The sequence below is a fragment of the Podarcis raffonei genome, chromosome 3 (assembly GCF_027172205.1).
Source record: "Podarcis raffonei isolate rPodRaf1 chromosome 3, rPodRaf1.pri, whole genome shotgun sequence".
Taxonomy (NCBI): domain Eukaryota; kingdom Metazoa; phylum Chordata; class Lepidosauria; order Squamata; family Lacertidae; genus Podarcis; species Podarcis raffonei.
In genome coordinates this window covers 64,610,203-64,634,763 of record NC_070604.1, presented here as the reverse complement: position 1 = coordinate 64,634,763, position 24,561 = coordinate 64,610,203, and the positions used below count along the sequence as shown (strand labels likewise).

Sequence of the window (24,561 nt, the reverse complement as noted above, 5' to 3'; positions counted from 1 at the left end):
CAACCATACATACATTGACTACATTCAACCATACATACACATACATACATTGACCACTCCAATATTAATGGCCTGGAAAGGCTCAGGCAAATAAATGAATTTTATACATACACAGAAAGTTGGCAGAAGCCTTATTCATTCTTTTTTGGGGGTGGTGGTGGGGGTGGGTTTGTTCTTTTTTCCCTAAGTCACAAATTTTAAATAATCTTTATTGTGTGTTCAGACCCAGAGACCTCCCCCCAAATAAAGTCACATTTGACTCAAATTTTAGTTTTGGTTTTTGGCAGAATTTAGGCCACAACTTTATTGATTACAAAAAAGTGAGTGGTTGCATAGGCTTTGGTTCGACTAGCTCCCTGCACCCTTGCAGGCAGCGCTGACCCAGGGCACCAGCATAGGTCAGCCAAGGGTGAACACCCAGGTAGGGAAACAGCCGGGAACAGACTATGTTCACCACCCAGATGCCTCCCCTGGACTCAGGCATGGGCACAACCCCCTCTCAGGGGTTGACCAAACAACTGAGTCCCTGGATTCCTTTAACGGAATACCCTTCACATAGGGATGGCAAGACCGCTCTCCCATCCCTATCACTTGAACCAAAGCCTATCCGCAACCTTACAAGTTGTGACAGTTTGCTACACAGCAGGCAAAAACCCAAATGGCAACAGCCAATCAGCCAGGTGGGGAAAATTCCTGCTGTGCCCCTGTCCCAACTACAGACGACACGACGGTATAGCAAGGTCAAGCGCAAAACCCTAAAAGTAGGGAGAGGTGGGCGAGTGTTCCGAATGCACGAGCCGAAAGAGGAAGCTCTGGGCACGTGCAGGGGTATATATAGGTCCCTCAATCCATTTGGACTGCGCCCCATTGGCCAGATTGAACCCAACATTGAGGGACCTACCAATCGGGTGTTGTGGCTATCCAATCTTACCCACCCACAACACAGGAGTTCGGTCTCCAGGTCTCACGCAACACGTGCCCTCTTTTAGGGAGGACACGATTTGCTAGGAACATCTATTACTCTCCTTTTCCTGTCTTCACTGGTATCCGTTGAGGACCTGTCCTTGGCCCTTTGCTTTTCTCTCTCAATATACAATTCATTGAAAAACCAAATACAGAGAGAAGAAAATATGGGTTCTATTGGATTTATTCTTTTAAAAAAATGCATGTCTCTTCCCAAGTCTATACTGATATTTGCATCCTGTCACACTCCCAGTGATGTCACTGGAGCATTATAGGTCTCAGAATAATCAGTGTCTCCTTGATTCTACCATGACCCTTCCTCATATGTCTCCTTTTCCCCATGTGGTTGTTGTTGCTTAGTCATTTAGTCGTGTCCAACTCTTTGTGACCCCATGGAGCAGAGCACGCCAGGCACTCCTGTCTTCCCTTTTCCCCATATCTGCCTACTATGGTAAGAGTCTTGATGAAGACTATCCATCAGGAATGCTATGGCTGCTGCAACCATGGAGACTGCATTTCCCACTTAGTAAACTGTGGGGGCAGCCCTTCACATCATGACGGCTGCAACCAAATATAAATGGGGGGGGGGCAGGGCCAGATTTAGGTTTGATGAGGCCCTACGCTACTGAAGGAAATGGGGCCCTTTATATGTCCAGCTGTCCTTTCTCAACAACAAATTGTCGCTGTTTTTTGTGTTGAATATATGCTATATGGTAATTTATAGATATGGTAATATCTAAAGCCATTTGCACATAAGAAAATATGTATTTTATCAAAGTAATTGTTGAACTGAAATACAATTAAGAAGAAGTATATTAACAGTGAAATTTTTTGGGGCCCCCAAGAGAGTGGGGCCCTAAGCTATAGCTTGTTTAGCTTATACGTAAATCCAGCACTGGGGGTAGGGAGGTAGAAGCAGTGATCCAAATCTCCTCCTTTTGGTCCCTAGGATCCTCAGAACTCTAGGTGGCCTCACAGCCTTAGAGATTGTTTCACCCCTAGGGCCTGGAAATCCCCTTTCCATCACAGGACCCCTTTCCTAGTTTTATTTCTGATATGTAGGATTTTCCTACCTGCATCCCTATCAAATTGTCTATAACATGCCAATTCCATTCCTTTGGCCACACTCTTCTGTAAACCTTACTATCTTGCCACTGGCGGTTATCACTAGACTTCATCTCTATCCTCTCTGGCTCTAATTGCAACTAGTCCAATTTTCTTCCAGCTTGTCCTTTCCCCACTTCCACCCATAAATTTCCTGGGATCTCTTTGCCAACACCAGTCTTGCCTTTTATGTAGCCCCTCCAGGCACCTGATTAATGCTCCACAGCTACTGGCTTCCAACTCCTTCTTCCTCCTATTTACATTTGAGTAAGCCAGGAAAGAAATGTCATGGGAGGCAGCAGCTCCTTTGTCCTCCAGACACAAGCATTTTTAAGTCTTAGGGCATGGGTAGGCAAACTAAGGCCCGGGGGCCGGATCTGGCCCAATCGCCTTCTAAATCTGACCTGTGGATGGTCCAGGAATCAGCGTGTTTTTACATGAGTAGAATGTGTGCTTTTATTTAAAATGCATCTCTGGGTTATTTGTGGGGCATAGGAATTCATTCATCCCCCCCCAATAGTTTCCCCCCCCAAGGTCTGAGGGACAGTGGACCAGCCCCCTGCTGAAAAAGTTTGCTGACCCCCATCTTAGGGCCATCACTATGCTAAACAGTCCTGTGAAGTAGATTATTCCTACTCTGCAGACATGGGACTGGTGCAGAAAGATTGATTTGTTCAACATCTCCGAAGAAGCTCATGGCAGAAGACAGACTTGGACTCAGGAACCCCAAGGGTCAAATCAATTCTAATATGCATGGGATGCCAACTATGCCACAAAAAATCTCATACATTTTAAAAATAGTCCAATGCATGGGCATTTTTGAATGTCTTGACACTAGGTGGACTTCACAGAAGCTAAAGACAGTAATATATCTGAAACTAGCTTTGCAATTTAGCTACGGTGTGAGTTGGCTCCTCAATTCCATCTTTCCGCATCATGAGATGCCTTTTGAACTCATGCTTTCTTTTTACTGCATGCATCTCTCAGTAAACAATAAAGCTGTGTGATCTTGCATCACATGTTGCATAATGTAGAAGAATTATAGTAGAGAGAGCTTCCCTTTGATGAGCATTTCTGATCCAGCTGCCTCTGTAATGAACACCAAGTACCATCAAAATAGTATGTCATGCACTTCTCCAGTCATGCCTGAAAGTTTATACTTCCCCTATGATCTAACATCTGGAAATGTATGTCTTGACCCTTGCTGTCTCTTTTCTAAACACATTGCTAGATTGTTTCTTGACCTGAAATATATGCAACGTGTTTATTGCTGATTTTGCAGTTTACTCAAACATTCTAAACACGTCGTTTTCTATTTTCGTTTCTTTTATATTGTTAACTGCATACCAAATAAATTCGACCCAGGAAAATAAAGGCTTGTGTGAAGTGCAATGGAACATAAAGCAACAGCTCAGAGTCAGACTGTTCCTTTCCTTCAAGGAATGTCTATTAAGTATAAATATTTATAAACTAAGTAAACTAGATTAATGACAGCTGAAGCATTCCTGGGGTCCAGGTCCTTCAGAGCAGGAAGTTGCAAAGATGGTGACTTTCACATTACACATTCTCCTTGTTTCTCTGCATAAACTCAGACTGCAGAATCCCATTCTTCAGATCGTTACTGCTTTCTCCTCTGTTACAGGAAATACATCCTTAGCTACTTCCTTCTCTATTCTCAGACAAATTAATCATCTATAGTTGGACAAATTAAACTGTCACCCTAGCCTAAATTAAATAGTTGTCACAGATCCTTATTAACATCTGATAGCACCTCCTCACCCATGGGGAGCGTATTCCGGATTATCAAATGTAGAAGCTGCTATGGTAGCATCTGAAGAAGTGCATTAACATCGCTCTGTTTTGCTCGCTGAAGGGATGCAACAAGCTACCAGACATTGAACTACTGCAGTGAAGGCTGCCTTGTGAAGGCTGTGGAGGAAGAAAGTTCTCTACTGGTTGTCTACACTTTTTCACCAACTCCATCTGTTGAAAAGACTATAACCCTTGATATTGGATGGATAATATTGGATGGTCACTCAAGCTGACCACATGGTGAAGCAACTTGTCATATGTCTTAAGTAGCTCTAGATAGTTCAGACTGTCACTCCAAAGGTGTGCTCAGCAAACATGAGCATATATACCAACTTTGGTTGATAGGACATCTATGGTCATTTCAAGATTGGGATATCTTGGCCACAGTTGTCCATGCACTGGTAGCCTTGTGATTGGATTACAGCAATGTGCACTGTGTGGGGCTGCCCTTGGGGTTGATCCAGAATCTGCAGCTATGGGAGTGAACTACTGCCAGCATATAACATTTTGCTTGTGGGATTTCCATTGGCTGCTAATCTTCTACCAGGCCAAGTTCAAAGTGTTAGTACTAACATATATGGCCCTATTTATCTCATGACCAGGTTACTTGATAGTCCATCTTATCCGTTATATACCCGGTAGATCCCTGTGGTCTGAAGGAGAGATTTTCCTGCAAGTTCCAAAGATCTCAGAAGCCCACTCTGCAGTAACTCAGAAAAGGGTTTTTAGTGTTGCTGCCCCTGTTCTGTGGAATAACATTTCTGTTAAAATAAGACAAGTACCCACTGTCTGCATTTTCCAAAAACATATGGACAGTGCTTTTTTCTATTAAAAAAAATGTTTAGGGGTACTCTCATTTTGACTCAAGAAAACCACCATTTTATAGTTCAAATCAGGAAAAACAAATACAATAAATGGAGAAAAGTACAAAGATTCACAAAATGTTTAGGGGTATGCATACCACTGCGTCTCCCTAGAAAAAAAGCACAGGATGAAGACATATTTGTTCCAAGTGGCATTTCCAGCTGGATAAATACATGTTTGTTGTGGGTGCCTGTTTTGTACTACTTTAAATGTATTGGCTGCTTTTTAAATCTTTTGACTGTTTTTGGTGCTTTAATTGTACATCACCTTGAGATAATTGTGTAGAAGGCAATTATTATTAAGAATAAAAAAAAAATACACCACTGTTTCAGAATTTCCTCTGACTTATTTTTTTGTTTGTTTTGGACACCATTTGCAATCCTGACATTACTGTTAAGTTTCTTTTTCACCTATTTGCAACTTCTATTATCAACAGAGGGCACCTTCTCTTAATTTTTTCCACATTTTTTGTGGTTGCCATCATCTCTCCCCTCCCCCCCCCCATTCTGCAGGCATTATGGAAGATGCAAAATGGTGGGCAGAGGGTCAACACAGCAGCTGCTAATTTGCAGTGGCAGTTTTGAAAAGGGGGTGGTTAGGAAAAGGGAAAAAATGAGACTGTTTGCATAAAGAACTACAATTTGTACAGAAGTGAAAAAGCAGGTGTGTGTGACACTTGTGCTGCAGCTTTTACATACCTCTCGTAACACGCAAAGCTGCTACAAATCTACTGATTTAACAATGCAACATATTCTGTGCAAACCTTTCTCATTTATTATTTTTGTAGAAATTTTCAGACTTGCCTTTCTGGACAATCAAGTGCCAAAGCAGATATGCAATGTTCACAATGATAGGATTTTCCAAGATGTTAATTGCCCATCATTCTGCATTTAAAAGTGCCATCAATTACCATCTGATTATCTTGTAAAAAGCAGCCTTTATTGTTCTATTTGCATTTCCCCCCCCCCCAATGGAGAAGATCAGCAGGGCTTAGATTCCTAGTCAGGGTTAACTCCTTCCATCCCAACATCACAGTAATCTTGGCACTGGCAGGCACTCCCCCATATGTTATTTTGCCTTCTGGGTTGAGCAGCTAAGACACTGTGTGGGGCAACCCGCCCATTCCTCCTACTTCCCTGAACATAAAACTAAGCCCTGCTGATTTCACCACTGGGAAAACAAAAATAGAAGCAAAGCCCCTTTGCATTTTAATGAGAATTGGAGATATTAGAACAAGTCTCCTGGAGAGAGTGGAGGGCAAATTTGCAACTCTAAAGACCTGCCTTAATTGCTGCATTGTTCCCCATTCAAATGCACAGACTGAATGCTTATCACCCTTGGTCTAATTGCATACCATCTTGCAAATCAAGTCGGCTGTTTCCCCCCATGGATCTTCAGAATGTATTTGCAGCCTTGCTGCCTGTTCAGTGCACTTTTTTCATGGTGTATGCAAATATGTGATTTTCACTGCAGGAGAGGTGGGGAATCATGGCTATTGGTTGCATCCCTGGTGCCATGTTCCGATGGCAAGTTAAGAGTTGTTCTCAGTGTGTGCATTAAAATTGGAAAACTCCCTTCCTGTACAGACCCACAAAAGCCTCCACTTGTGCATCTTTAAGAAGTTTCCAGTTTCCACAAGCTGAACCAGATAGTTAAATAATCACTTGGAACCTAATAATCCTGGAAAGTCAGGTTGTTCTGGTCAAGAAGCTGAGGGACTAGTTATTTGCTTTGTTAGTCATCAGTAAATCCCTTCAATCTCAGCTCATGTTAATTTACCTTCAACTAGTTGCACAGCCTGTTGTCTTTGTCCATGGAGTTTTCTTGGCAGGGATACTGGAGTAGCTTGCCGGTTCCTGCTCCAGGTGGATCACGTTTGGTCAGAACTCTTCACTATGATGTGTCCATCTTGGGTGGCCCTGCACGGCATAGCTCATAGCTTCTCTAAGTTATTCAAGCCCCTTCACCACAGCAAGGAAGTGATCCATGAAACCTAGACAACATCTTAAAAAGCAGAGACATCACCTTGCCAACAAAGGTCCGTATAGTTAAAGCCATGGTTTTCCCAATAGTGATGTATGGAAGTGAGAGCTGGACCATAAAGAAGGCTGATCGCCGAAGAATTGATGCATTTGAATTATGGTGCTGAAGGAGACTCTTGAGAGTCCCATGGACTGCAAAAAGATCAAACCTATCCATTCTTAAGGAAATCAGCCCTGAGTGTTCACTGGAAGGACAGATCGTGAAGCTGAGACTCCAATACTTTGGCCACCTCATGAGAAGAAAAGACTCCCTGGAAAAGACCCTGATGTTGGGAAAGATGGAGGGCACAAGGAGAAGGGGATGACAGAGGACGAGATGGTTGGACAGTGTTTTCGAAGCTACGAACATGAGTTTGACCAAACTGCGGGAGGCAGTGGAAGACAGGAGAGCCTGGCATGCTCTGGCCCATGGGGTCACGAAGAGTCGGACACGACTAAATGACTAAACAACAACAACAGTTGCATGGCCTGAAGGAAATTATATAACTAATGAAGATAAGCAGTCAATAGCATCAGACACATGCAACAGTTCTGACTGAAAACAAACTGTTGTGTTCTTGGGTTGCCTGGCTAGACAGAAGATTGCATGGAGAACAAGTATCCATATATATCTCAAAGTGATTGCAGGTCTTACTGCAGCCTTCACTCATTTCCTTCTTTCCTTCACAGGAAATCACAGAGGGAATAAAATCTGGACAAAAGAACACTAATATGACTGGCAGGCTCAGACCTGGTTTCCTGCTTTGTGGCATCTTTCTGCCACTGTCCTTACCAAAGAGTGAAATGTTGTTGTCCCCTTCTCCTTCTTTCTTTTGGCATGATTATTAATTAAACTTATTAGTCTCTTTGGTTACAAAAGAGACTCAAAGTGACTTACAGCAATAAATAAATAAGCTTTAAACAGAAAAAAAGATATATTTTTAAAAGGCAGGACTAAAATGTCCCACTCATTGAAGGAGGCTACAGATAATTAAAAACCAAAGGCATGGTGGAAAAGAAATGTTTTTGCCTGTAATGATGATGCCAGGAGAGGCCTCTCTAGGGACAAGACTTCACAAGAGAGACCACCACTGAAAAGGCTCCGTTCTCATGTTGCCACCCTCCAAGGCCTCTCATGGTGGGGGCAAATGGAAAAGAGCCTCTGTCTCTCCACTCTCTTCCATTCTGTTTCTCCACTGTCGGTGAATGAAAATTGGTGTGTTGGGTGCAGATTAGGGAAGGCCTGTCTGTTTCCCTGACAGGGATTGAAAACTACACCAGACCTGAAGGAAAAATAAACAAAGAAGGCCAAGTATAAAAAACAGGGAGGAAAAGTCTGTCTCCATTTTCTGCAAGCCCAGAAGGATTTAGGAAGTGGCATTTTTTACTTATTTGATTTTCCCTGGAAAGGGTAAATCTGGATTAAATTGAGGTGAAAATGTGGGCTGGCATCTTGATGCCAACAGTTTTGTATGCATGGTAGAAAAAGCTTGCATACGTAAGGAGCACCCATTCCACAAGAAGAACTCCATACATAGTGGAGAAGGCTTAATATCCATACATTTAGTGTGAGTTTATTGTGCTTAATTTTTCTTTTAAAAGCATATGCCTTAAAGATCAATTTGGATTTTTTTCTTTTTAAATTTACATTGTTTGTTTACAAATATATGACACACTAAATTACTCAGGCACCATCTGTTGGCATTGTCTCTTTTTGCAGTTTCAGAAAACTTTTCCCTTCAGTATCATTCTGAGAGCAAGACACACAGCCCAAAATGTGCATTTACATATCACAGAACTAAGGGGTGCTGGAAATAGGTTTTGTTTACAGAGAATTAGGCTCAAAGTGGCAACAGAGCTGAACTTGCTAGCCTTCTCCTTGAAGCTGCTTGTAGTTTCCCAGAATGCCCAGGTTACTGTGTAGTTCAAGGCATTATGGGGGAAACAGGGCTGCCACAAAACTGGCAAAAATCACATGGAAGAAAATGTAACTTGCATAGCAGCTATGATTTGTTTCTTTTGCTACTGGTATCTTCGGCATCTTCCATGTAGTGTATTGCAACCAGTCTCAGCAGCCCAGTGCCATAAGAAGGACTGTGTTGGTGTGCGGTTGTGGTACCACCAGCAGGAGCAGCAGCAGCAGCTGGTCGCCGGCTCCAGGCCTTTCTCCTCCGGTGGGTTGCTGCTGTGATTGTGTGGAAGCCATGTCTGCGGAGAGCCCGGAGCCCGCTTCGGCGGAGGAGCAGAAGGAAATGGAAGACAAGGTGACTAGTCCTGAGAAAGCTGAAGAAGCAAAGTTGAAGGCCAGATATCCTCATCTGGGACAAACGCCTGGGGGCTCAGATTTCTTGAGAAAGCGGCTCCAGAAAGAACAAAAGTACTTTGATTCTGGGGATTACAATATGGCTAAAGCAAAGATGAAGAATAAGCAACTCCCTACTGCAGCTCCTGATAAGACCGAAGTTACAGGTGACCACATTCCCACTCCACAGGAACTTCCACAGCGGAAACCCTCTCTTGTTGCTAGCAAGCTGGCTGGCTGACTAGATGGCAGAACTGCATGAATCTTCTCATTCCCTTAATATTTCCTTAATAGTTACTTCTCACATTTTTTGTTTCCACTAAGTCATTGACTGACCGCTTTGCAGGTAGTGGTAGCTTGTGCTGCTATTGTAAGAGAGTCCTGTTAAGAATTAAGTTGTGTAGGCCAATGAAGAATTGAGAACAATGCACTGATTTTAAAAAAGGACACATTTTGTTAGAGCAATGTAAAGTAATCTACTTGAAAAATCTACATATTACCTATTCGCTAGTGTAGGGCTGGTTCCAGCAAGTGACATAGCAGGTTTGACAATTTTTTTTATGTTTCTGCTTTCTTTAGTTCACCTTAGTTACAGCATAGGATGTTTCTATTGAATACAACCACCTGTTGTGTTTCTTGTGTTTGGTTTTGTAAACTAGAGGTTTTAGACCGCAAGTTGCTAGAAGGTAAAGCATGTATTTAAAAAAAAAGAAAAAAAAAGATAAGAAGGACTGTGTTGACTCAGACTATTTCCCTCTCATAGAAGAAAATGGGAAACCCTTAAATGGATATGGACAGGTACCATTGTTTTCAATTCCATAAGTCACCAGTGCAGCACTTGTGGGAGCCAATATGCCTGCCAGTACTTCCTTTAAAAAAAAAAAAAATATTTATTACTTTTATAGATTACAAAAAGGAAAAAGAAAAAAAAAAGAAGACAAAGGAGAAAAAGGAGAAAAAGAAAAAAAGGAAAAAAAATACAATACAGTATATAGACAATGCAAAACACAACTTAAACCCAAAACTAAACACATTAAACTAAACTAAACAAACCCCACTCCCTAACCTTAACCCTAAATAAAACAAAACAAAAACAATTTAAAAACATACATCATCCCTTTTCCGTACTCTATCTTTCATTCCCTTGTTTCCTCGACCTCCTCTCACCTCCCTTTTTGTGTTCCACTTCTATTAATTGTTTCAGCAAATCCTTTCCATCTTTCTCCATTTTCTATCATATTGTAAATAACATATTTTTAAACCTTATTTTCCATTAAAACTAAAATACTTATATATACTTAACTCCTTATAACATTTCTGCTAAGCCCATAAAAAATCATTCCACCATTTTTCTATCACTCATTAGTTTTACCATATGTCTATATATAAACTTTAAATTTTCCAATCTTCTTCCACCATCTCCTCTCCCTGGTTTCGGATTCTGCCAGTCCTTTCCATCAACTCCATAAAGTCCATCAACCTGGTGATCTTATGTCCGAGGCTCTTAACTCTTTTCCAAGTCCCATCTGCAGGTCTTCTTCATTTTCTTTAATGCTAAAGAGCAAATCTCGGGGAAACTCCAACCTATCAATACTTTTCTTCCTTCTGAACAGTTCAGCCAAATTTCCATAGTTGAAGCTAAAGTATTTCAGGACATATTTCAAGATTCCTCCAAATCCAAAGGCCCCCAAAACTTCAATCTCCTCCAAGCCCAAGTCCATGTCCCAGAAGTCAGTTAATCCCTGCATGGAGGGATCTTTCCAACTTTCCTTCTTCAGTCCAAGCCGGGATCCAATCCTCAAAGTCTGACTTTTCCTAGATTCAATCATAAAAGGCCTCAACTTATAGTCCTCAATTTGCTTCTGTAAAGCCACGGATCCCACTTGTATTACTTTATGTTCAACAACAGCAGCTTTCTCCTTCTCCTCCTTCTCCTCCACCATTTGTCCTGCCAAAGTGGATTCCTGTACCAAGTCCTGAATTATTTCTGTGTTGGTGTTCGCTTTTTGACTCAAATCAGTCACTTTCTGTTCCAAATTATCAACTTTAAAAGTCATGTCATCCATCTTCTTGTGAAGCCTGCCAGTACTTCCTATAGCACTTAAGAAAGATCTTAGTAAATATCCCCTAACAATCCACAATGCACAAGAGGATACACTGAACATACACCCTTGAACATGCCTACATTTCACTGGATCCTAGGATTGGACACCCATTCTGCCTCCTCCTTGTCCATTCTGAACAAAGGAAAGGTGCAAAGAGATTCTTTCTATGAGCAAGTGTGGAAGTGGCTGATGTTGGTACCTTTTTCTCATTGATGGAATGGCTAATAGGGACCATGCCTGCACTGTTTTGTGGCCCTGCCTCTTTTTCTGTTTCATTACATGTGACAGCCATTTTGCATTAATGCCATGTCTCCACAGCAGTGACTAGCACCCACAGCACTTTCTGACAATTCAAAGTGTGCCCACTGACCCCCCAAAGGTGAGTGATCCCTGCCGCATCAGATACATAATATATCACAAAACATTTAGCAGCTGTTCTCCAGGCTTTGGAATAACCTAACCCTAAAAATGGAATGCAGGGTTCTAAAAAACAAAACAAAAAAAGAGAGGAGAGAATCCATTGCTCCTTGAAACACGAGTTGGTTGGTTTATTTTAATTGAAAAGAAAATAAACAACCAGGTAAATCTTCCACATCTTGGTAAACTAGAGAAGCAGATGTGAACAACATTAATGAGTAGTAAATCAACCGCTTATAAATGGCAGGAGTGAAAATCAACTGCCCATTACATTTCTGTTTAAGAAAAAAATGTTTTGCTGGGAGGAAAATGTTCTTCCTTCATAGAGATGTCATCACTCTTCTTGACTATAAACAGGCTGCCACTGGAAACGTGGCCCATTTGTCTCTCATTCTACAGGGTAACTTTGTCTGTGGAGAAATACATCACTTTTCTCTGTAGCCGTGAGCCAAGCTGCGCTTCAATTGATCCAAAATCCTTTATTCTCTAGCAACATATCCTAAATGCATCAGCTCACAGGAGACACTTTTTCTATAATCCCGGGAGGGGTGTTTTTCTGAGCGTGATCTTTCCTTGTAACGTGGATTTGTTATTGCTACAGTTAGATGTGGCTAATTTTCAGTGTTGTGAACTATGGGATGCTGACCAAAGAGTAAAGCCAATGCAGTTTATTCCTTTTCCTTTTATGATTATGGCTGCTGCTGAGCCTTTTGGATTTTGTAACACACACACACACACACACACACACACACACACAAACGTTGAAGAATAGATTCAGCTTCCAGTAAATGGCATTTTGCAGTTGAGGTGATGCACTGTAGCAACTCAGAACATGACTATGCCATTAAAATTGCTTAAGAGCCTGTCAGCTGTGGAATAATTAGTGACAAGGATGTAAGCCTTCCCTGTTCAGAATTTTCTAGGCAGCCTGGAACTTGGCAGAGATAATGTTGCCAAAGTTTGTAATTACTTGTTTTGAAATAGACTCGTAGAGCTGGAAGAGATATCAGCTCAGAGGCCTTCTATTTCAACTTTCTGTTGGTGGAGGAAATTTGATAGGTAGTCTTACAGCCTCCACGTCAAACCTTCTACCTTCCAAGGCAGTCTGTTGGACTGTCAAACAGCTTGTATTATCAAGCCACTTCCTTATATTTTGAACCAGTTGGTTAAGGTCCTACGTGCTGGAGCACTAGAAAAACAAAACAAAACAAACTCAGGTGTTTTATTAATTGAACTGCATTCCTTTTCCATGACAAGCACAAATGCCACCTGATTTCAGACTGAGAAGGCTCCTTTGCCATCACACCCCCAGAAGAAGACTCACGAGGCAGAGTAACGGTGGAAAGGTTATCTTTATTTAAGTATAACACTAGAAGATCTGCTAAACAGCAGTCAAGTTATGACAGTATGGGCAGGTGGGTTGAATTAAATTCCGTGAGGGAAGCACCCAACCCCATTTCCTGGGCATGTTTAGAGCTGCTTACTGTGGCACCTTAGGGAAGGACTGGGAGAATTTTCTCTCTCCTTGCTAAGTAAACCTTGGTTCGTACATGGACACAGCAAACTCACCCAGGCCCTGCTGCTCAGCATTCACCAAGATGTGCATGCTAGGCATCAAGGGCACCCTCAAGGACTCTTAAACTCAAGTGAATGTCTGTGGAAGGTGATTCAAGAGTGCCTTTAACCTAATGTTGCCTCAGGGTACCTGTAAATTAAGGTCTCAAATGTCCTTACCCTTCCACACTGAATGCCAAACAAGACCAAATTATTACAACAACAATATAACAGCCCTACAGTGAGAAGTAAGTGAAAAAGAGGACCCCCCCTCAGGGACAATCAAGGGCTTCCCCCAAAATTCCTATGTGACCCCCACCCCAAGGCAACTGACTGAAACCCGTACTATAGAGGGCACTGCAAACAGAAGGAGTTTGTGTGTGTGAAGGAGGTTACACAGGCTGAAAAGAAGCCCAATCGTCTGCCTGTAATTGGGTACCTCTGTCTACATGGGACAAGATACCCCTCCTTCTGGGAGAGACCGATTCATACCTTCTCCTCAAAGATGGGAGTGTGTGGCAAATTCACCACCTCCGAGGAATGGAACCATTGGTAGAAGTGCATACATACAAGAACATCTGTAAGCTCCTTACTCTCAATGAAACTCTCGCAGATTGAGCTGCAAAACTGCATGAACTACAAGCTGCTTTGTAGGTGTAGGTATTCTTTAAGGTTGGCTGCTTAGCCTAGATGATATTGTTATTGATTGCTTTTAACTACATGGCCAAATCAGCCAACCAGGCAGCCTTTTGTTTGGTAACTATCCCCTCTGGACTGGTTCATGAGAAAGTACTTGCTGCTCCCCTTCCAGACCTAAAATCCAATCTTTTCCTTGGGTGTGTTCAATCTGGCAGGGAGGGACCAGTGAACTTTCAAAGCAGCCCTTCTGACTTGTTGATGCTGGCGGCTGCTCCCAGGAAACAGTTTCATATGATGTGTTGCAAGTATGGGACTTTCAGGGTCCCATTAATACATTAGAGTTCCAAGTTGGGAGAGATCTCTTGAATAGAAACCTGAAAAAGAGGCACTAAATATTTATGGGTTGCATGAAAGGCAATAAAAGTGTGTAAGTGTGTGTGACACACACGGAATGTTTATATATGAAAGGCACTACGTATATATGGATAGTATGAGCATGCTGCTATAAAGACAGTTCATTTTGACTTTGCTGTCCATGCTGATCCTCTCAGTCTATTTGGGCTAACAGAGATCACCATTGAAATTAGCTTCATGCTCATTTGGCTTGGCATGCCATGAACACTCAAACAGAGCATTCACAACATCCAACCTGACAAACTTGGAACCTGCAACAAAATGCTGAAATGTGGAGTGATCCTGCTCAGAGTTCCAGCCAGCCAACTACTAGCCACACCCTTTCCCAAGATACTCTCTTACGGTGCCACCTCCCCTGGTTTCCAGTTTCACCCCCTTAGTAAGTTTGCACTAGTTTACTCAGTCCTCAGTGAGTTGCTTATGGATTCCCTCTCACACTTTTTCTTCAATGTGAAGAACTCCATCTTGTGCAGGGCTGGTTCTGTTTTAGTTACATATAGACCCACAACCAGAGAATGAGCTCACTATGGGGTAGGATGTAGGATACAATTCCTATCATTTGTGAACTCTTGTTCCAAGATTTCTAGCAACCTTTCTGAAATCTGCCATAATTTTGCAATGTATGTGTATGATTCATGTCATTATGGGAAAACAGCGTTATGTATTCTCACAGTGTCTGCATCTTCCAATATTTTAATCATTTCCTGCCAAACCATCTGCAAGTTTTTTTTAGGGAAATACATATGTATGACAGCCAAACCATCTATATCTCTATGATATTTTGATCATTTTGCAACAAACTATATTCATGTTTACAGCTGAAACACAAAGGCAGAGGGGATGATGGATTGTGAACGCTGTTTAAAGAATACGGAATCCATGATGCAGTGTGATCACATCATGGGCAAATTTTCCAGAGCCCATCATTTTTTAAAACAAAAACAAAAGAATTGTCTCTAACAGGGGTGGAAAACTTCCCGCCCTCCATGGGCTAATTTTGACTGAGTGGGGTCACTCGCCTGTCAATCACCTGATGTCATTATGAGCTCAGGTAACAACTCCAAAGGGTGCTGATTGGTGGCTGCAGTGAGCCCCTTTGAAGTCCATTTGCAGGTGCGGATTGGTGTAGCATGTCAGAAAAACACTCTGCCCAGAACATCTTTATGGGATAGGGAAATGGTAGTTGTCATGCTAGCTGGTTGATAGTCATCAAGCAGCAACTGGTGGTGAGTGGCCAGTGGTTCAACTAGGGAAATTTAGACCCTGGACTTAGTGGTTTTACTGGCGGCCCCTTTAGAGAGCCATATCTAACTGGAAATCATGATAGCTCAGTTGGGTTTGGGATTCAAGCCCCATGTTAGGCAAAAGATTCCTGCATTGCAGGGGGTTGGACTAGATGATCCTCATGGACCCTTCCAACACTTCAGTTCTATGATTCTATGTGCATTACTTCTGTTGTAAAGCATGCAATAAGCAATTCTTTTCTCCCACTCACCCTCCATGCTTTACACTTGCGTCTATATTCCTGATATGTTAGGACAGATGGGAAATACTCTGAGCACGTGTCATTTCACATTAGAAAAGCTCACTTAAATCAAAGCACCACTACTCTGCTGAAGTTTGTGCTGCTGTTTTATCTGTTATTCTATGTCTTTTATTATAATGCATTGTTATTTTTTCTGATTTTATATTATGCTTTATGCTCTTCAAATGCTGTAAGTTGCTTGGAGACTCCTATGTGGCAACAATAAATTTAAACAACATATTCAACAACAATAGCAACTTCTGCTGCCCCGGTGCTAAAAAAGAAGAAGTAAAAAGTAAAAATAATGAAATGAGCATCAGTAACCAATGCACATGTCTGGCCAGCTCTGTCCTGGGTGGAATTCAACTAATGAGTCCCATCTGCAAAAACCCTGTGCAAGGACTTTTGCCTGCACTTTTGTAAACATTGGTTGACTGGAGCAATGCATTGCACATTTGAACTACTGTGAATTTTGAAAGATGCCTGTGCTTTGGTTCTCATGTTGTTTCAGAAAGTGCAAGTTTGATAGATTTTCTGAACTGAATTTAAGTTCTCTTCCACCTCTACCTTCCCTGGAATTGTTCTGTATGTTTGTTGTATGGTGCAGTGAATGGGGTTGGGCCCTTTCCCAGAGTGCCTTGAGGCTGGCCCAACAAGCCCCTGAAGTCTGGTTTGGGGAAATTTCAAAAGCACCTCCACATATATCATCCCCCACAAAATCTGCAGGCTGGACCGACACTCAAATAAAAACACTTTTAATGTTTGAGAGTCAACAATACAGGGTTTCCTCCTCTTATATAAGTTTTAAGAGGTCTCCCCCTCTTACATAAGTCTAGTTCTCCTGCTCCCCTAAGAATTTTTTGTAATACAGTCTTACCTTGGAAGTCAAACAGAAACCATTCTGGAAGTCTGTTTGACTTCCAAAATGTTTGGAAACCAAACATTCTGATTGGCTGCAGGAAGCTCCTGCAGCCAATTGGAAGCTGCGGAAGCCCTGTCGGATGTTCAGCTTCCAAAAATAGTTTGCAAACCAGAACAGTCACTTCCAGGTTTGCGGCGTTCGGGAACAAAAACGTTCGAGAACTAAGCTGTTCGAAAACCAAGGTACGACCGTAGTTGTTCCTGTTTATTGCATTTATATGCCACCCTTTCCCCAAGGAGCTCAATGTGGTGTACATGATCCCACCTGCTCATTTAATCCCTACTACAACCCTGTGAGGGAGGTTAGGCTGAGAGGCAGTGACTGACCCAGTGTCACCCAGTGAACTTCATGGCTGAATGGGGATTTGAACACTGGTCTCTTCCAGGTCCCAGGCTGACATTCTAACCACTGCAGCACAGTGGCTTTCTACGAAGCAATATTTTGAATGCTGTTGTGTCTTATCTTCCCAGCCTGATTCATGATGGATGCAACTGCACTTTGCATGTCTAGTCTTTTGGAACCGTTTGTGGATTCTCGCAATTGCACTCAGATGTCCACCCTCCCATCCCACCACTTAGGCAAGTGGGGTGTAGTGGTTAAGAGCAGTGGACTCGTAATCTGGGGAATCGGGTTCGCGTCTCCGCTCCTCCACATGCAGCTGCTGGGTGACCTTGGGCTAGTCACACTTCTCTGAAGTCTCTCAGCCCCACTCACCTCACAGAGTGTTTGTTGTGGGGGAGGAAGGGAAAGGAGATTGTGAACCGCTTTGAGACTCCTTAGGGTAGTGATAAAGCCGGATATCAAATCCAAACTCTTCTTCTTCTTCTTAGGCTGCACATTCTTCCCAAACTGGCTTCAACTGCTTAAGAAGAGTGGCAAGTCTCCAAGCTCATATTGTATCTTGATGGACATCTTTCAGTATGCTTTGGAATTAGACTCTTCTTCCTATGGGGTGGGGATGGGTCTATGTGTGGAAAGTTTTGGGGGTGGGTCTATGTGTGGAAAGACATGGCAAACTAATTTTCAGTTTGTTTGTGGGCAGCATTCCCATTTATAAAACAAACAGGCAAATCCCTTCAAACAGAGCAAATGCTCAGAGCTAAGTGGTGTATTTCCTCAACTGATACCCGATGACCTTTCAAGATGAAAGGATAATAGTCTACATAGAGAAAGGAGGGGAAAAAATCTCTGCGCTGTTTGCAGGGTTTAGAGGTCACTTTGGCGATGCAGACAAAAAGATACAATGGAGGCTGCAGAGAGAAGTGAAGTGGCAAACATGGCTGTTTTTATATATAGATAGACAGATAGTTTTCTGAGCTCAGCCATTCACCACTGACATTCAACATTTAACAAGCTCCTCTGTTCCCAAACCTAAGGATGTGTTCTGTTTATTGTGTATGGCTGAGTCTCTATTTATATATTGGCTGCCTATCTGCATTCTCCCCCTCTTATCCTTTTCTCTTTTTTTCTGAAGGCTGATATTAATTGGCCCATCCATCCCCAAAGCTGTTTATCCCATCCAACATGCTGGCTATCATATGACAGAACCTAAAGAATATGATGGACGCCTGATCAAACAAAGCAGGATATTATTCCCATTGAAATTTGGTGGCGACATGCACCTCTGTTTACTGTTACAATTAGAGCCTTTGTGTCCCCCCCCCCCGCCTGCTTCACTTGGGATCCTGGGAGTCAGCTTGCTTCTCCCATTGAGAAATCCCACAGGCATTTCTCACACTCCCCCCACCCTCCTTTTTAAAGGCAGCATTGGTCACAGAGATGCCTCTGTCTTCAAGAGCACAAAGCTTTATTTCTGCAGAAATAGGAAATGTCTTTCAGCGTTGTAGGCTGAAAAGTGGTATTTCTGATTATTGGTATTTACTGAAACCTTTGATTACAGGAACTGAAATCTGCTCCTGCATGAAATGAATTGTTTTTAAGAAGGGTTTCCTTTATTAAAGCAGGGTTGGAAGGAGCTGTTTCCATGTGGATCACTATTTAAGACAAACAAACAAACATCTCTGGCCACAGTAATATGAGAAACTAAATGCTCTCTGTACACAAGTGTGCAGCAGGAGGTAACCTTCATGAGAACTGAGGAAAGATAACCTTTTCTGATAGTTAATGCTCCAAGTGTAAACTCTAAATTGGTAAACAGTCAATTTAAAAGGCAAGCCTAAGCATTCTGAAGTCTCCTTGAAAGCCTGTGTAAGAAACTCTGTTTTCCCTTGAGCAATTTTTCAATTTTTTTTATGAAGGTGAAGGAAGCAGAGTTGATGAAGCAAGATATATAGTCTGGTGCTGTGTGATGTTGGAAATTCAAAGTATTTTGCACGAGCTTTAGAGTTTGTACTCTATTACAGCCTTCCAGATTATTTTCTATATTGCCACCAGAGAGTATTTGGGAATACCCAGGGGGCACTCTTTAAGGCAATCTATATTTTACTTCTTGAAGGCTGCAATCCTATGCATACTTCATAGGATTGCACCATAAAACATATCTGTATACCACATTTCCAGGTAGTTCAAAACATAACATAACACAACACAACATAACATAACATAACATCATAACATAAAACATAACAACACCATAACATAACATAACATAACATCATAACATAACATAACATAACATAACATAACATAACATAACATAACATAACAACATAACATAACATAACATAACATAACATAACATAACATAACAACATAACATAACATAACATAACATCATAACATAACATAACAACATAACATAACATCAAACACAATACAGATAACATCAAAAACAGAACAACTACCCATTCAAAGAGCTAGAAAAGACTTCCTGCAGCCAAAATTCTGGTGAAAGAGAAAGGTTTTGCAACTGTTCCAAAATTGTGTGAACAATTCCCTTAATGACATGCTAATAATTTCCAGTGTTGACTTCTTCTTAAAAGATGCAATATAATTACTTGCCTATTTTGTCTACAGTTCTGCACAGCTGGAGTATTTCGGACATAAGTATTCATAATCTGATGCAGGTTCACAATCTTTATTTCTTTTACAATGCACTCCACAGAAAATAAACATGCTGTACTTCACTATATAATGTCATTTGGGGAACACAACGTTCTAGCCACACACCCATCAAAATAGATTTGGAAGCTTAGTGCTCTGGAGGAAGCAAACTGCAATAGTTATATTTTAAAACACCCACTGGATTACAGGGTCAGCAGACAGACAAGAGGACTGGGATTCAAGTGGCCGAGCAGATTGAAGAGGTAGGTTCATCAGCCAAGAACTGATTAGCCTTTCTTGAAGTTTCTGTCTCCTCTCCCCAGTCTTGTTCAATACTTCTTCTTGTAAATGAATCAACTGGAAACTTCTGTCAGGTGTGGAGAATCTATTTCAGCTTGAAGGGAAGACTGGAACTTGGCCAACCTTCTGGGAGCAGCATTCCAATGGTGGATGGAGGAGCAGAAAGGGGTGGGGTAAAGAAATAAACAAAAGAAAAGATTGTACCTTTATCCCACCCTCCATCATCACAAATGCACATGCCAAAGCATAAACTCTAACAAGCCTGATAATATAAGAAAGGTACCATATTGTACACATTGTATACAACACAAACTACTTCAGTAAAATACAGTGAAACAAATCTACGTTTATCTGAACTATAAATCAGAAGATGGGGGGAAATCCATTTTGACAGCTCAGTCTTTTTCAGTTCCATCCATTAAATTCAACTGTGTTGGGGAGGAGTGATAGTACCCAAACGCAGGAGAAGATACCCTTGTTCTTATGCTTTTTTTGGCCACATGCACCAGACATCAGGCAGACATCACTCTCCCCCTCTCTCACCCACATACAGGTAGTCACACACATGCATATACTATCACATGTAGGCAGGGAAGCACGCAGACAGACAGGCACGTGCAACACACATGCATGCTTATGTAACAAAGTCAATAAATAAAAATGGGGAACGATGTCTGATACAGTGTCTCATCAAAACCAAGTCCCTATAATTTCATAAATATTTATTGAAATTTTCAAAAAAAAAGAAAAAACAAAAAAACAATTAAAAACACATAAAATTTACATTTCTTACTATCAATAACCAATTTCCTTGACTTCCCCACACCTCCCCTTCTTGTATTCCAGTTCCAATTTTTAGCTCAGCAAGTTCTTGTCCCCAAACTTTACCTTATTTTCTTTAATTCATTTTAGTTAACCAATTTTAACTTATAAACCTCAATCTTTATACATCAGTACTTATTCTTAAAAATCTTTTTCTAAGGTCGACCCCAATTCCCTTCCACGAATTCCCCATTTTTATGTTAGTGGCAAAACAAAATTAAATGAAACAGAATATAATTGTACACCCTTTGGATTACCAAAGCCCCACCCCCCCTTTCCCTGTTTCGAACCCCAACAAAAGTCCATCAGTCCATCTGCTGTCAGCCTGGCGACCTCATGTCCGAGGCTCTTAATTCTCTCTCAATTCCTCTCTGCCGGTTTTTTTGATAGTCCTTTATATTGAACACCAAATCTCGAAGAAGCTCTGTCCCAATAAGGTCCATATTTCTTCCAGCCAGGCCTCCATATTTAAAAGTGGAGCCAAAATCTTGTTTCTTGCTTCTCTTAAGTCCAAATGTCCCAAAAGCTCCAGTTTCCACTTTAGCCAGGTTTGTATTCCATAGGTCTTCAGATCTCCACATAAGGAGATCTCTCCATTCTCCATTCTTCAATTCAAACCAGATTTTCATCATCCTGATCTTATTTTCCTTTGTATCCATCTTAACCGGCCTCTGGCTCTCCTTAATCATCTGTGGCATTATAGCTCCTCCTTCCTTTTCCTTCAAATCATCATGTTTCTCTTTCATCACATTCTCAAATTTCTCAGATTTCTTTTCTTGTTCAGCTGCAGAAATTTTTAGTTCAACTGCAAAACTTTTTTGTTCAGCTGCAAAGACTTGAGTCAAGTCCCTCCCAGGCTCAGTAACTTTATTTACTGTTCCATTCAATATTGTAACATTTGTAGCCAAAACATCACTCTGTTCCTGCAACTTTCTCAAGAGAAAAAAAGTCCTCTCCAGTTCAGCCAGTGTTTTTCCACTTACAGCCATTTTTGTTACCAAATTGTAACAAATATAACCAGCAAAGACAACAGAAACAAAGTTCTCCTTTTTTCCCAACTTTGACAGCTAGTTTGACAGCTGTCAAAGTCTTCTATGTCTCTTCCGCAGGCTCTCTCACCGATCGCTCCCGGGTCCTGGGGGAGGGGTGACAATTCCGCTCTCAATATTAGCTCTTATCCTCCAGCACAATCACTTATATTGCCAAAACGTAGAATTAATTGCTTTTATCCACAAAGGAGAAAGGTGTTCTCTCAACCTTAGTTATAAAATCCTTGCTTTAAGATGTTTACAAGGCGGGTAGGCGGACTTCCTCCTTGCACCTTACCCGGTCGTACCTAATTCCCCCCCCCAAAAAAAATTCTCTTTTTAAGTCCAATTTCCGTATTACTCATGGGTTGTTACTTTTAGTCCAAATGTTCTGAGAAAGAAGTCAGCGCTCTCCGTCCATGGCATGCGGCTTCACTCAGTAGGGGAAGCAGTCGACTCACAGCACCGCACCGCTCTCCGTCCCCCGTTCCAGAGCCTTTAAAAAGGCTCCTTCGCGGGGGCGCAAATGGTGCCCGCCGAGTCACCAGGTCCACGGGCTTCAGCGCCTGTGGTTTCTGAGGGTCCCCACGTCGCCGCCGCAGGACCCGACCCCTACTAAGCCGATTCCCTCCGGAGCTCGGAGGGAATCCGCCATTAGGCGATGGCGCTAACCCGGAAGTCCCAAGTCCCTATAATTTCAACTTTGGGGGAGAAAAAATGAAAGCGCATAGGACCACTCAGTCTTTGAACCAGACCCCAGACACAACATTCCAACAAAGCTTCTTCCTGAGTCCCAAAGTTTGGTGGTCTCTTCCATCGCTTTTGCCCACCCCACTTTACTCCTCTTCCTCTTCCTCCTCTCCATCTTTGCCCATGAAAGCAGCCATTGCCAGGGTCCTGTTGGGCTTGGACACTGAGCGTGGAACAGAGGACACAGTTATGGGCCAGGTAGATTGGCAGGTCAGTGGGCATTGTGACATTGTAAGGACAAGGGCCAACAGGGCATTACTGTTTTTAGTTACTATTGGAAATATAATATTGCATGACAACAGGGGTTTGGCAGGTCAGTGCAGTTTGCCTAGGGCAGCCTCATGGACCAAATGGAGAGGGCTGGCAGTTCCCCACTGTTGGGTTTTTTTAAGGGGGGAAGGTTAAGTATTTGTCACATTTTGCTATTTTTGCTGAGGAATTCAGTGTTAAATATAGTGCCAATGGAAGATCTGTCCATTGTGCAGAAAAAATCTTTAACAAATGAAATAAGTTTCTTAAAGCTTTACTTGCAGAACTTGGTTTTTAACATTACAAATATGGCAAAAGATACATTGGTCTTACAAACTTTTCTCACACTGCTCCCAGTGTGAGCCTTTAAACATCTTTAAACAAAATGTACCTGTATACAGTTCCAAGGGGTTGCTCATGAGCAAGCAGGCAAATATCTCCCTGGCTGACTGCGAAAGTAAACCTTATCTGTCCGGAGCACCACTCGCCCGTGGCTGACTCAGTCGCTGGCAGAATCCGTGAGCGGGCATTTCTTGAACTTCCTCCAACAAAGAAGCTCCTTTACGCCTAGTCTGCGCCGTCCCTCTCTGCGCGAATGCCTTCTGCGCAGAGAGGGCGTGGGCAGTGGAGGACCCCTTCCCTCCTCGCTTCTCCCAGGCAAGGAGTCCTGGGACCGCCTCGCCATTTCCGACGTCTGCGCCTCCTCTCCACTGGACCCGCATTTATCCTCTTCCCCGAAAGAGGAGCTACTTCTCCTGATCCCTGGAGGCTCTCTATAATGCATCTGGGTTTTGCTCTCTCCCTCCGGCACTGATGGCAGTTCTCTGACAGTACCTTTCCAACCAAACATTAAAATACTGTTTCTCCCTCTATCTCTTCCTGCTTGCTGGCCCAACACCCAAAGACTGATTATGTGCAGCATCTGAGTCGCTGTGTGATGCAAGCAGCCTCATTTGCATATATAAACATTGGTCACTGTATTCAGGTTACAGCCTCTCTTCACTGCCATGAGAGTTAACTTGGGACAAAGTCTTAAGACCTAGCTTGCCCCAAGTGTGCACACCAGCCCTGTGGAAAAATACTGGCTGTGTACCTAAAACATTTTTTACAGCAACTTAAATACAATGTAACTAAAATGCAGCATTTTATGTAACATTAATTGTTGTTGTTGTTGTTGTTGTTATTATTATAAAAAGTAATGTGACATAAAAGAAAGAGAAACACAACAAAATACTTGAAATTGTGATACAATACCAGCAGGAACTTGACAGAACTCAGTTCCAGCACCTCTCAGGTAGGCACCATTGCCATTCTAAGAGAATGAGGGAAGCATTCATGGTGAACTCCAACACCTCTTTTTAAAAAGATATAGCACTGTACAATCTGATATATAAGGAATACAATTATTCCAACAAAGGTACAATTATTAACAAGTCATCATACTTTTTATCAATGGATTCCAAATACCGTTACAGTGGTACCTTGGTTTACAACCATAATCCGTTCCGGAGGTCCATTTGTAAACCAAAACAGGTTGTAACCCAAGGCGTGCTTTTGCCAGTGGGGCCTCCCAAAAAAAATTGTTCATAATCCCCCCAAAATGGGTCGTAATCCAAAAAAAGGTTGCAAACCGGAACATGCACTTCTGGATTTGATGTGTTTGTAATCCAAAATGTATGCAAACCAAGACATATGCAAACCAAGGTACCACTGTATATCCATACACAATCTGTGTCTAAAAGGAATCCGTTTGTCGATTACAAGAGT

General features: G+C 42.0%; 1 protein-coding gene across 1 annotated transcript; it reads left to right on the top strand.

Moving 5' to 3' along the window:
* The first annotated feature begins 8,872 nt into the window (after nt 1-8,872).
* LOC128411635 (cAMP-regulated phosphoprotein 19-like) lies at nt 8,873-9,764 on the top strand. Its single transcript, XM_053384056.1, has one exon. It carries the CDS (start codon nt 8,969-8,971, stop codon nt 9,305-9,307), a length of 339 nt encoding a protein of 112 aa, XP_053240031.1. The 5' UTR covers nt 8,873-8,968; the 3' UTR covers nt 9,308-9,764.
* Nucleotides 9,765-24,561: the final 14,797 nt, after the last annotated feature.

Coding starts and splice junctions, on each gene's coding strand:
- LOC128411635 (XM_053384056.1), top strand. CDS start 8,969: ATGTCTGCGGAGAGCCCGGAGCCCGCTTCGGCGGAGGAGCAGAAGGAA.